A 13,636-nucleotide genomic window follows, 5' to 3' on the forward strand; every position below is an offset into this window, starting at 1 on the left:
GCAGACATATTGGCTAATGCATCTACTTTTTACTCTACCGTCTTTTTTATAGGCTATCGAGTATACGGGATACGATCGTCTTAGCTTGTGAAAGTAAGCGGTCGATATCGTCCGACTTATACACGTACACACACACAATAACGAACAAAAAAACTATAGATATTAATATGAAATAGCACACTATGCTACACAATTTGCACAGTAGCTCGCACATTGTTATTATTTTCCTATACTCTTCAAAACAACATTAATGTTAAAAGATGAATAACGCGGCCATATTCAAGTCGGCTTTTCAGTACAAAGACAATTTAGACGAGAAAGTTGAGAACGGTCTCAAGCAGATATCGCTAGAATTCGCTCTTAAAGGACACTCGAGTTTATATTTTTTAGATCGCAGACACATGCTCATTTTGAGAGACAGTTTTCATAATAACCCGGTCTGCTATTGCGCGATGACTAGAATAACGGACAATATTTCCGTGAGTACGATGTTTGAGAATGCGCTCGACCGTCAAGCTATGGAACTTGGAGTAGTTCACGACTCCAAGATACAGGATAAAACTGTGAAAGAATTCAATATGTTTCTCAAGGGTAAATTACAAAATCTCGTACGTCGAGTCATTAGATCGATTTGGATATATGGGTTTACGGTTATAAAAAACAGTAACGACTCGCGAGATATACCTCACATTGTAGATGATGACGAATACATAATATTCAGGGATTGTCGCGGAAATTTGTACGCTAGAGGCTTGGATGGACGTGAGGAATACACGGTTGTCTGTAGAGACGTACCCAATAGTCGAGGTCAAGTGACGAGCGCTATGTCGTATCTGTACGAAAAAGCTATTCAACTCGGGTATCTACGCGATTGTCGTGACATCAGTTGTAAGAATGCCTGTCGTAGAATGTATATTACTACACGTAGTGAAGAAGAGGAAGTGGAATCCGAATTATCGAAATTCAAATCTAATTTAGATGTTCTCGACGCACGCGTGACAGAGAGAGCTATCCACGCCGTGTCCGCACACGCCGCCACAAAATCCCCAACAACCGGCGGTCATGGTGGAAGATCCGTATTGCACGAAGAGGTAACGATTATTGAAAAAACTAACGCCAAACAACACATTATTGTAGAATACGAAAAAGCTAAACGGGAAAATATCAAACTTTGGCAATTACTCGGGGAAAATAAGTTCGCCAATACTTTTGCGGGTAAAAAAACAACAACAACAACATCATCATCAGTACGTCGTGACGAGGAGGATAATAATAATAATAATAATAAAAATGACCAAGTGGCTAGTACAGATAATATTCACGCTGTATTAAAAAGTACCGAAAAAATCGAAGCTAGTAATCAATGTGAATCCTCTAAACATCGACCAATACGAAAACGAATTCAATTGTATGACGCGCAACATATTATTGGGTACAATGGCGTTTAACCCGGCGGCATCGTCAACATCTAGGGCGCATCATACTAGCCCGCCGGGCGAGCACGGTGAAAACAAAATGCTTCAAAAAATGGTAGATCAGTGTTCTATGGTTTGGCAAGAGTTTATCGTGTACGTCGTGTTATCGGATTGGAGAAATAACACGGGTATTCCTTTATTACCTATTAAACAGAGACGTCTACATGATATGAACGCCATATTACCTTTCATGAAATATATCAACATCGAAAGAAAGAAACGGCTTATTTCTGAATTTTTAAATATACCACTAGAAGATTTTCACGGTAATATAGATATATAAAAGAACGATTGACTAATATAATATTAATAATAATAATAATCATGGAATGGGACGAGCTAGAGGAGTTGAGAGTTTTGAGTAAACACGTTTCACTCTATATACTCTTAGATAAACTGATCGATGCATTTGTTAAAGGTAAACCAATAAAGTGTGTGCAAAAGTATATTCCCAATCTCATAAAAATTAAACCTCGCTACAACAAAATAAATAGACGATACCTCAAATGTCAATTAACAATTTCGATAGACAATCAAACATGTAGTGTAGTTGTGATTGGAAAAATAGATTTCTCGTTATTAAAACGACAATTCGCTAGCCGTTACGATCGAAAGACGTTACTGCAAAAGTACCTGCTCGTTGAGCGAAGTCGATTGTATAAAAAGACACTGCAGGTAGTCAGACGTAAAGAATGGCAATCTCTATCATTACTACAGAGGAAAATTATAGCCCCTCTATTGGAGCACGAGATGGAAAAAACACACAACAGATACCGGAAACAAGTCACTAGAAGGAGACGTCAGGCGATACTCCGGCTTGAAACATTACCGGGCGATTGTGAACAGTTAGTAGAGTGTGATATTCCCATGACAAGAAGAGAGAGAAAAATGGCATATTCTTTTACGAAACATAATTTCCCAGGACTCTGGGGTTATAACACAGCCGCTGAGTATGACAAAATATTAACTACGAGAAATAATGAAACGCGTAAAAGAACAATACTTCTTGATATTGAACAGGTTGTAGAAATCCATAATAATAATAATAATAATAATAATAATAATAAATGATATATTAATGGAAGACAGACGCGATACACAATATAATCAAATATCAAAAAACAATGATTCTTGTATTACTTGTATGTGTACTAACAAGTGGAAATGTCTACGCCACTGGAAGGATCGACGATCCGTTCATATGTCCCGTAAACAAAGCGAAAACGTTCGAAACGGCAAAGGTGTGTGAATCAAATTTACCAGATATTAGTTGTTTCAGAGGAGATTTACCGGGATATTGTACGGGAGCGACACAATGTAATTGCACATTAATGAAACAACAGGGAAATGCCGCGGTCGCACCAAAGAATTGTACATACGTTCATTGTATCGGTACTGCCGTTATAAAAGTACGCACGTGTACGTGCGATTGTAACGATACAACGATAGTTGCTCCATATCGATGTGATTTTGACGACAACACCGAATCTTACGTGCCATTCGACGCTACAGAAATGTATTCGTGCGATCCAAAGTGGGCTCAACTCGAGCAACAAGATGCGGGACTTTTGGATGGTACTTTTTTTCGATTACGATGAAACAAATGATAGTGGTGACAATAGCGACGACGTATCGAAAGATGTAAGCACCCCCCTATCGTCTTACCCGTTCTTCTTATTCAGTCAAGCACCAGAAATCTCTATTAGTAAATATACTATATATACGTCGATGAGTTTTATCGTAATCGCATTCTATGCACGGTTCTGATTGCACTAGTACGGTATATAGTAATGATGACGACCGATTTAAACCTCATTACAAATATTGCCGTATTTTCGGTAGCTGTGAACTTTCATATAATATGTATATGTTTTACGATATTATTAATCGTTAGCGTATGTCGTAATAAAAAGAAACGGCGAGATTGTTCATTTCCCATGATGGTATATATGGATCCTCATACAAATGTAGTATAAAATAGTATTATTAGTGAGTGAGTGAGTTGGTTGGTTGGTCATTAAAAAATCATCATGAATCTTATACTTCAATTGTTGTTTGTGTATTTTGTTGCGACGACGACGACGACGTCGACGACTAACGCTCTTTACACGGATCGCGTAAGCTACTGTTTAAAATTTCGTATGTTAAACGGAATCGATCGATCGACGGTAAATAAAATATTGCCGTATGTGTTATACAATGCGTGGCCGGGAATTCGTTTCGGACATAATTGTAGCGATCCATATCGTTTAACCATACACGGTAGAAATGGTGGCAGGTACAAACTTTTTAGAAACAACACCATGATCACCGACACTTTCGAAATGACGACGACGACGAAAGAACGTCGTACAATTGCTAAATCGTACGCCTGCCGACGAGCTATAGTACTGAATAATAAATTCCGTTACGGTATTACATCCCGGCTTCGATTCATTGACAGTGAAACTAATTTTACCAGCGATTACTGTTTCACTCAAGATCCTACCAATTCGAAAGGGTGTATGGAATGCGCCGCTAGATTCGGTATAACGTCAGTATCTTATTCGTGTACTTTGGAAGAAGTGGGACTGAATTATATAATCCCGACGGAAATCGGTAAGATACTTGGTTTAGAGAATAGAATGGAACGAAGTGTTTTATTAGCGGCGGCAGCAGCAACCCAACAATACGTGAACGAGTCGACGGAGTTGAATGATGTCGTGCCGGCCGTACTGGTAACTAATACTACGATAACATATCCCGTCACTACCGAATAATAGTAAACAAACAAACCAGCAGCAGCATGATAATAATGATAATAAATTGTTTTATTTACAACATAACTGAACAATATCTGAGTCTTGTAATTTTTGACCACGTCTTAATTCTTCCCGTAAACATAATTCATTCATATCCAAATCGAAATTAGCATACTTCGAAATCGTATCTAACATCTGTGCAGCACTCGTAGAGAGACTTTGCCACGTCTGATATTGAGTATTAATACACATCTTTGGTACAAATATCTGAAAACACAATGTCTGATCGTTTTGTCGACAAGTTAGTTTAATTGATGGAAATCTATCGTTTTTGTCAACGCTATACTGTTCCAGTTCGCACATATTTTCTGCAACTTCTTCGGGGTTCAAAATTCCGTACACTCTACCGGTATAATTTAGATTATTCGTAGCGAACGGCAAACTGGTAGCGTGTGATTTACCGAACGCTAAAGCTTGATGGTATATGAAATCTACAGACGCTCGTGTACGAAGTTGAAAATCACCGCGAACAGTTATGGTAGTGGAGCCGGTTGAACAAAAATGTAACACTGTCGATATGTGGGTATTTGGATTACCGAATTCCCACATCGAGTGTTGTAATTTCGAACCTCTTAGATGAATGGAAGACGATAGTTCTTCTTCACCGAGAGTGTACCTGTTAGCGATTAATCTCGAACTGACTATATTCACTAAAAAGAATGTCATTCGTATTGTTCCATCCGTTGAACTCACGACCCTATATTCATTCTGGCAGGCCGACATTTGGAGATTAAAGCTTAGACGCAATCCATTTTATAGGTGACGTCCACCAACAATCCGTGATGATTGCATCCTTCAACTAAACACATGACGGCTTGTATTTGTTCTCGTTCATGCCAAGTCGAGAAGCACACTCGCCTGGGTGTACATAACCATACGTGATTGATTAACCAGTTAAACACCAGTAAGGGTCTTACTTGGAAATAGCGATCGAGCGAGAGATAACACATATTGATGCCGGAGGATGTAATTGATTCGATAGCGGTACAGGCCATGGTACCTTCGTGTCGTTGGCACAACGATGAGAAATGATGAATACTTTAATGTTTCCTATTTGGTGGTGTTGATAGACGGGTTCGAGTACGAACGTGTCGTCATCGCGAACTGTGGCGTCTTTGTATTGAAGTAATATAGATGCCGCACTTTTAGCATCAAAACGGTATTCGCGTATACGATGTAGTAATCCCTTCAGCACCGTAGTCACCCCCGCCTCGAACATAGTTGCCAATTCATCGAGAATTGGTACGACATTCGAAGTGAGTATGTCCGATAGTGATGGATCCGAATTGACTAGACTGTACCACATCGCCACTTCGTCGAATGACAATTTTCCTCGAAGATGTACATTGGCTGTAGTTAAGTTCCTAATGTGTTTGTACCAGAGGTCGTACTTATCCTTCGAACGACACGGGTCGTCGTATTTACACACGCAAATATACTTTCGTATTTTTTCATTACCTTCTGTTTCCACGTAATAATTCTGTAATCCACTCAGATATATAGCGCATTAAGCTAGCGCGTAACAATCGGATATAGCGGAATATCTTTCTTGGGTGGCATCTTGAGACAGCATGATCTCGATATCGGCGTAGGGACATATCATAGTTTGTTTTGCATACTTGATTGATTCTCCCCATGGCGAAGCGTCCATCAAATGCATTAGGCTATTCTTTGGCAAATACGTACTAGTTGTAATTGTAGCGTAGGGTAATTTTTCGAACGATATTTCTCCCGTCGGTTTCACGTGAACGGCGTCCATGATTTCCGCGGTTACAAATTCGGCGCAACCAAAATCGATTAACCTATATTGATTCGCGTGGTATTCGTACGTTATATTCCTTGGATTGATATCCAAATGGACGATACCTTCAGAATGTAAAAATTCTAATGCTCCAAGCATCTGCGTGAGGAATTCCTTCATGTCCATCACGAGTGGGCGTAGCTTGTGCAAATCAAAGCCCGTGTAACTCATTCGAATAGATCGAACGAGACGGAATGATTGATTTATCCCGTACGCGTTCGTCTGTACAGAATTAACGGACGGGAAATACCTGTCGGCTCCCTTCTGAGAGTTGAGGTAGAGTAATACGACGGCTTCTTTCGTTAACGCGGAATGTTTCGTTCCAACTTTCTTATAATCAACTTCATCACTGTCGAGAAGACAGATACTCTTTTTCAAAACGCCGTATCGACTTATGGCACAATTACCGAAACCACCTTCATCGAAAGATGTGCCCTCCTTCACCGTGAAAATCGGGTTTAATCTATGTTGGCGATACATCTTCGTTATTATGAACAACAAACGCCGTCGGCCGAAAGTTTATAGTGATCATGACGTCATCGCTAACGCGACCCACCGTGACTCGGGCATGTTGCCGCCCAACATCGCCTAGTTAATCGCCTCGTTTCGTTATTCCAAACGAAATACTGCTCCGATCGAGAATGTTTTCTATTCACCGCGGGACAATACGTTTCTTGAGTATTGAAATATACAATATTTCCTCGTATCTTGTGGCTAGTGCTATGTATACCGAGAACAGATTCCAGATATTTTTTCACCGTATAAATTAAACTCTTCTCGAGTACGGGGGTGTCGGCGGTTAGGTGGTTGTTGTTGGTAACACCTTGACTGTAACTCAATACATAGGCGCTTTTAGTCACGTAGTGATTATAATGCGCTAAAGCATTTTGCACACTCGGTGGTGGTGGTGTTGGTGGTGATGGTGGTGGTGATGGTGGTGGTGGTGGTGGTGGTGGTGGTGGTGGTGGTACCAGTCGTCCGTCACATACAACACGATCGAACAATAAGCATTTTGAAAGTCGGCCCGAAATATTTTTATAACAAAACGGTAACCGCAAACTCTTATTCACGTTACATACAGACGTATCAACGAATGGGTACCAAGTATTACTACGGCGGCGGTGGTGGTGGTCATCATTATGATTGTAACCGCCGAGGATAAGTTTAGCTTCCGGATCATTTTTAATTCTATCATTGACTCTATCGAGAAAGATACGAACGTCGTTGATGTTCGCAAAAACCACGTGTCCCGGTAAATGTTGGTATACGTGTAATGACAGTTCCCTCCCGTCATCGTCGTTCTGGCTCTTGAAAACGTAGGCGGGCCATTCTTTTAAACTGCTCACGGACGACGAGAGACTACGCAATTCGCGGTCCATAAACTCTCTGAGATGTTTCAATATAACGTCCACCGGCGTGTCACTAAAAGCATTGTCTATATCGACTGGAATGCATGTGACGTACAAGTTTTCGGCAAACACTTCGCTGAACTCGTATTTGACGGCAGAGTCCTCCAACGTATGTTCTAAACATCGACTAGAAAATAACGTGTAATGGCGCGATGACATGCCCGATGATGCCGACGTCGTCGAAGGAGAAGAAGTACAGATTAATCTGTATTCTATTTGTTGAAGACGGACTACTCTCCAATCGACGTGCAGCCTCCGTTTATGGCACAGCGTGTATTATTTGCGGATTCGGATGCCGCACTTTTAGATCATCATGATAACGAGGGATGTATTTTAGAAAAAATCTTGAAGTCGTACGTAACAACGTGTCGACCGGAATTCAATATGGAATTAGGTCGTGGCAATATCAGTATGAAAAAATGTCGTATCGGTAATTCGGACGAAGTTAAACGCATGCCCAAAATATTTCGCCTAACCGATTTCGATAAGTTTCTCGAATTATACCACTATTATCAATTTAACGATCATGACCGTCCGCACGAATTTACCGATTTGCCAACCAATATCCGTGGAATGGATACACCGACGGCTTGGCAGAGGAGATGTGACTTATTGTCACCGAATTGCCTATTCAATTTGTCGATTCGAAAAACCAATAAAGATAAGTTATTATCTAATCTAATGCCGCGGCCGCGGCAACGACGAATAACAGCAGCAGCAGCAGTAGAGAGTAGTGTAACCACTGAAGATAAGACTCTGGATCAAATGGCCGACATGATGTTGAAGTATACAACGTGGGAACTCGATTCCGAAATGGTAGACCCCTCCTATTTCACCAGACGATACTTTCCGTCTTGTAAATCGGTCGTCTCGACACAGTCGCTCATGACGACTATGCAAGCGGGTGTAGAAAACAGAACCGATTCTATCGCGCACCTGTACGTAAACATTCCCGAAAGCGGTTCTGATTCTATAACCAGTACGGCGTACAGGTGTAAAAATCCCGGAATAATAACGGTATTGAATATTTTACACTCCCTCGGCTGTAATGCGGACAATTATGTCGAAGAAGAACATCGGAAACGTATGTTTTCTGTCTTCGACAATCTGCATAAATTGGGACGGTTACGAGTAGCCGAAGTGATCATGCAAAGTTATCGGGACCAGGATAAATTGTTCGATAGTAACACCGGTTTCGAACAGAGATGTCTCAACGGTATGAAATCTCCAACTACGGGAAAGAGAATACCTTTCGTATTTGTCGACGGTAAAAAGAACGTAGATGTTGGATACCAGTTCATATTTAATATTTTACAATTGATAGAGTATTCTTCCGGCAGCCACCACACTCTAGTCGAAATATTATACATCCTCCTGTCAGGATTGAAACAATTAAAACCTCATAAGAACATGTCGTTTCACGGCCTCTTCCTAGGACCGCCAGTTTCCGGTAAATCCCGGTTGATGGCAGTTGCCAGAGCAATCGTGGGCAACAAATATTCATTTGTATTAAATTACAGATCTCGGAAATCGAGTCTCGTTCCACAGGCTCACGATTTATCGAAGAAGATATGTTTTAATCCCGAATGTGTGAGCAATAGTAGTTCTGACAGGAATATTAACCCTCTCGCCATTGAACAGTCCGCCGAATCTGTTGCATTGAAAGAGGAATTAGACACGGGTTACATAAGATCGCGTAGAGTCGAACAAGTGACGGACCCGGTGACCAGTCACAGCTCACATATCAACGTGGAAACGGAGAACGTGTGTGACTACGCCACTTTCATTGCTATGAACGAGAAAAATATTTGCAGAAGTTTAGACAGTCGGCTCGTAACGTTCGACGTACCGCCGTGCGACGCGTGTGTTCTTCCGTCCGATACAGATACTTTAGAATTTAAAGTCAAAGAGTTATTCATTCCATTCGTGTACGGCGCTTTAAGACATATCATTATGGAAATGGCACGACGAGAAGCTGTTGGCCTATACCCCAGACGTACCGACAATGAAAACCCAATTGATTACAGATCGTTAATTGTCACGTGGGAACGTATCAGCGAAGTGTGTGAACGACACGGTGTATGTTTCGGACTGAGATATGATTTGAGAGCTCGCGGTCGCGTTTTCGAGATAGCCATTTTATTGGCGGAAATATTCGCCGTCGTTAAAGTGTACGGGTGTTTGCCCACCACTCACATTTGTCCCGGGACCGACAACGACGACTTCGAAAGTGTAGTGAATGCACACGTTGAATATTTGAAACGCACCCCGCGAGACGAATTACATAATGAATTGTGTATTGAAAAATGTATCGATCCGGCAGATCTCATCACCGCGTTCTCAATCCACTATCAGTTTATTGAGAAGGACAGAGCAGTTACTGTAGCCATGCTAACAGATCCCGACATTATAGATCCGACGTTAGCAGCTGAATTGGACGACGGGGCTTCCTATTTCGAATTGAAATATCCCAACGAAGACGCCCTCGTACAGAAATTAGAAAGGTGCACACATTTGTCCGGGAAACGCTGTAAAGAGGCCCTTGTTTCATTAGGTAATCTGCGATTTAATGGAAACTCGGTTTACAAAGTCATAAACAACTCCGCTAAGTATCATCATGGTGGATCCTATCGGAAACATCAACAACAACAACAATTATTGTTATTATCGTCGTATGCAGCTCAAATTTATTTAGCCGAACGGTTTAACGACATAAAACGTGACGTAGTATATTTATTACACGACGAGAGTTTACATTACCGACCGATGGATGGTTCGGTCACGTGTTTAGTGGACAGAGTCAACTTGAAACGTTACGCGTTGCTGCACTACTTGGAACAGCAAACCCGTCACGCGAAAAATCACCTGAACAAAAACATAGTGGATTTCAATTACGTTTCTGGACCACCGTATAACGATATCAGCTTACAGACCCACCAAGAAATTACAGTTAATCTCGATTTATGTGACGTCAGATACAGTTTTGCCAGAAGTAAGTTAATGGAGACGCTTAAACAGATGGATGGCGAAACGTCCGCCGCCACCACCACCGACGATACGACGTATGTCGTAGTAGATTTCGAACGTGCACACTTTATCGATAGGTTAAAACCTCTACAATACCGTGTAATAAAACCTATCGGCGAAAGTGATAAATTAGTCAGGCGGTTGAGCAAAGAAGGAAACTGCGCTGTTCACTGGTCCATATTCTCCAGTAAATATAATAATTTGCAAGATTCACTTATTCTTCGGAAAAAATGTTTGAAATCGGGTATATGTAAAAACGGTTATTTTTGTATCGAAGACCGTCGTCGCCGGCACCTCGACAACATTCCGTTAGACGTCGAAATCATGACGACGTCACATCCATGTCTACAGTTATTAAAGAATAGTCGTACCACAGCTAAGATTTCTTTAGCGTGCATGAGCGACGAGTCGTACGATTTTAATTCCAGGCAATCAGTAATGCAAAATATCGTGGAAGAGAGTGTTTTTCGAAATATAACTGAACGTAAATCTATAATCTTTGTCGATAGGACAAAAAACGAAAATAATCTATTCAACAGTTTTAAAGTCATTGACCTCGATGATCTTCGAGATAAATACGGTGGCGAATTTCCGGATTTTTTGTGTAAAAATCCGTACAAAAATGAATCTACCGCCGCTAACAAAACAATATTACAAATTCAAGAAGATCGAATCGGAGCGTATCTCGGGAAACACGAGCCAGAAAATATAGTTCTCGAGAAGAATCACGTGTCTATACGTAAAGCTTATCTGAGCTTATTAGCTGACTGGACTGTGAAAGAATTGGAAAAGTCTTTCAACCAAGACGTTAGCGGTTTTTCTAAAGCTCTATCTAAACACATCGACGAGAGATTACCACATCGATTGACTAAATACAAAGCGTTTAAGTTTTGCGGATGAATAAATATAATAGATAAATAGAACCCAAAAGAAAGTGTATAAATAGTCGGTTATTTTTTATTCAGAAATCATCATTATAATGATGAATCTCGAAGCGTACGTTGAAAGTCAGCGCGGATTTTGTGTTGACGTGTTCAATGCATTGACTACTACTGATACTAAAGAAAAGAACATAATGTTCTCGCCTTACAGTCTGAGTAATGTCTTGTTTATGTTGCAAGTAGGTGCTCGTGGATCTACCGCCAAACAGATTAAAACGTGTCTGAAAGTTGTAGATTGTAATGATTATCATCTCAAAAACAGATCTTTGCAGATGGCGTTAACGCCGAAAGAAGGTGAGAAGAAATACGCGTTACGTACATTCAACACCATTTTTGCTGACGGTCAGTACAAAATCGAGAATGATTATATGGACCTTATCGAAGCGTTTTACGGCGGTGGATTCTATTCGGTCGATTTCATGAATAACGCTGTCAGTGTGTGCACCGAGATAAATAAATGGGTGTCTCGCAACACGGACGGCTTAATCACCGACCTCATATCGAACCTCGATTCAATGGTGAAACTTGTTATCGTCAATGCAATATATTTCAAAGGAAAATGGGAAACTACTTTTAATCCGCTTTATACAACCCTCCAACCATTTCGCACGAGTGATGGTCTGGTAAAGAAGGTCGACATGATGTTTCAATCAACACATCTCAGATATTACCGAGATACGGATTGTCAAATTCTTCAAATACCTTATGAATATGGCGCATCGATGTACATTATCCTCCCATCATCGTCGCAGAATGACACCACCATGATGCAAACATTAATGACGGCAGATAGATTGGCGAAATGGAACCAAATATTTGCGAATGCGTACAGATCTCTAATCAACTTATGGTTACCTAAATTAAAGATCGATTACACGTTCCCGCTAAAGGAAATTATGATGAAATTGAACATGACGGACATGTTCGACGCGAGAAAAGCAAACTTATCGGGATTAGCAGTACATTTACACGTAACTGACGGTATTCAAAAAGTTGTTTTAGACATCGACGAAGAAGGGACAGTGGCAGCGGCCGCTAGTGCAATGTCGTGTGGATTGCTTTGCTCTAGACCACAACCTATTGATTTCAAAGTCGATCGCCCGTTTTTGTTTATGATACGAGACGACGCAACGGGTCTAGATTTGTTTTTAGGGAGTGTTACAGATCCCGACACGAAATAATAATAAGAAGAAAGAAAGAAAAAACCGCAATGACGACGAGTTAATATTATTTATTATTATTTACTTATTTACGATCCGAACAAGATAAACTTCCTAGGGTCAGGATGAACGAGATATTGAGATGATGTATTTTCTACTTCGGATAACGTATACATGATCATATGGGAGGGATGTTCGGTATCGAACACGCGATACAATGGGACTTCTCTTTTAATTCTAAACATAGGTGAATTTTGTTTTGCTCGTATCAATCGAAACGCGTGATACTCATCTGCTGCCCGGCATTTCAGATAAGCGTATACCCCATCGGATGGAAACTGGTTATTAATATCGTGAATTATACACGTCCGTCTAGAACATCTCGTGGAATGTAGTATAGACCACGGCGATACAATAAATACCATGCAATCAGATTGATTCGTTCTAAAGTTAATACTCACTACAAACTCATCGTATCGCATGCCTATAATTATTTTTTTTACTATCCCTTCCCGAAATTCGAAAACGTGACTTCGTTCCCTTGCTGGAATGTATGAAGGAATCAATGCGATTATAGTTACAAACACGCACGAAATCATCAGCGGTATGCATCTCGTATTATCCATTGTTTTGTTTTTTTCATTATGTTATTAATGGCATTCAATAAATAAATAAATAAATAAATAAATAAATAAATAAATAAATAAATAAATAAATAAATAAATAAATAAATAAATAAATAAATAAATAAATAAATAAATAAATAAATAAATAAATAAATAAATAAATATCATGATAATATGAAATTCGTTGTTCTACTACAGTTGTTATTGACGTGCAGCATCAGCGGCGGTCAATTGCGCGATTATTTACTAGTTGGAGACGCGTACACAGACACTGCCACACACATATCGCAGATAACTTATCCCCACGCGTGTATTGATGGTGTGGCGTGTTTACACTATACGGATGGCTTGTATTACGTTAAATGCGAGAATTGCCGCGGTGATAAAGGCGAACCT

At 40.3% G+C, this 13,636-nt stretch overlaps 1 protein-coding gene across 1 annotated transcript; it reads left to right on the top strand.

The window, feature by feature from the left end:
• Nucleotides 1–11,495: 11,495 nt before the first annotated feature.
• LOC146729492 (leukocyte elastase inhibitor-like) lies at nt 11,496–12,635 on the top strand. The gene has a single exon (XM_085496103.1). It carries the CDS (start codon nt 11,496–11,498, stop codon nt 12,633–12,635), a length of 1,140 nt encoding a protein of 379 aa, XP_085352229.1.
• Nucleotides 12,636–13,636: the final 1,001 nt, after the last annotated feature.

This window comes from Saccoglossus kowalevskii, chromosome 22, assembly GCF_978046115.1.
Source record: "Saccoglossus kowalevskii chromosome 22, keSacKowa6.1, whole genome shotgun sequence".
In the NCBI taxonomy this organism is placed as follows: Eukaryota; Metazoa; Hemichordata; class Enteropneusta; family Harrimaniidae; genus Saccoglossus; species Saccoglossus kowalevskii.

Excerpts from the sequence above, each read along its gene's own strand:
- LOC146729492 (XM_085496103.1), top strand. The coding sequence starts at position 11,496 with ATGAATCTCGAAGCGTACGTTGAAAGTCAGCGCGGATTTTGTGTTGAC.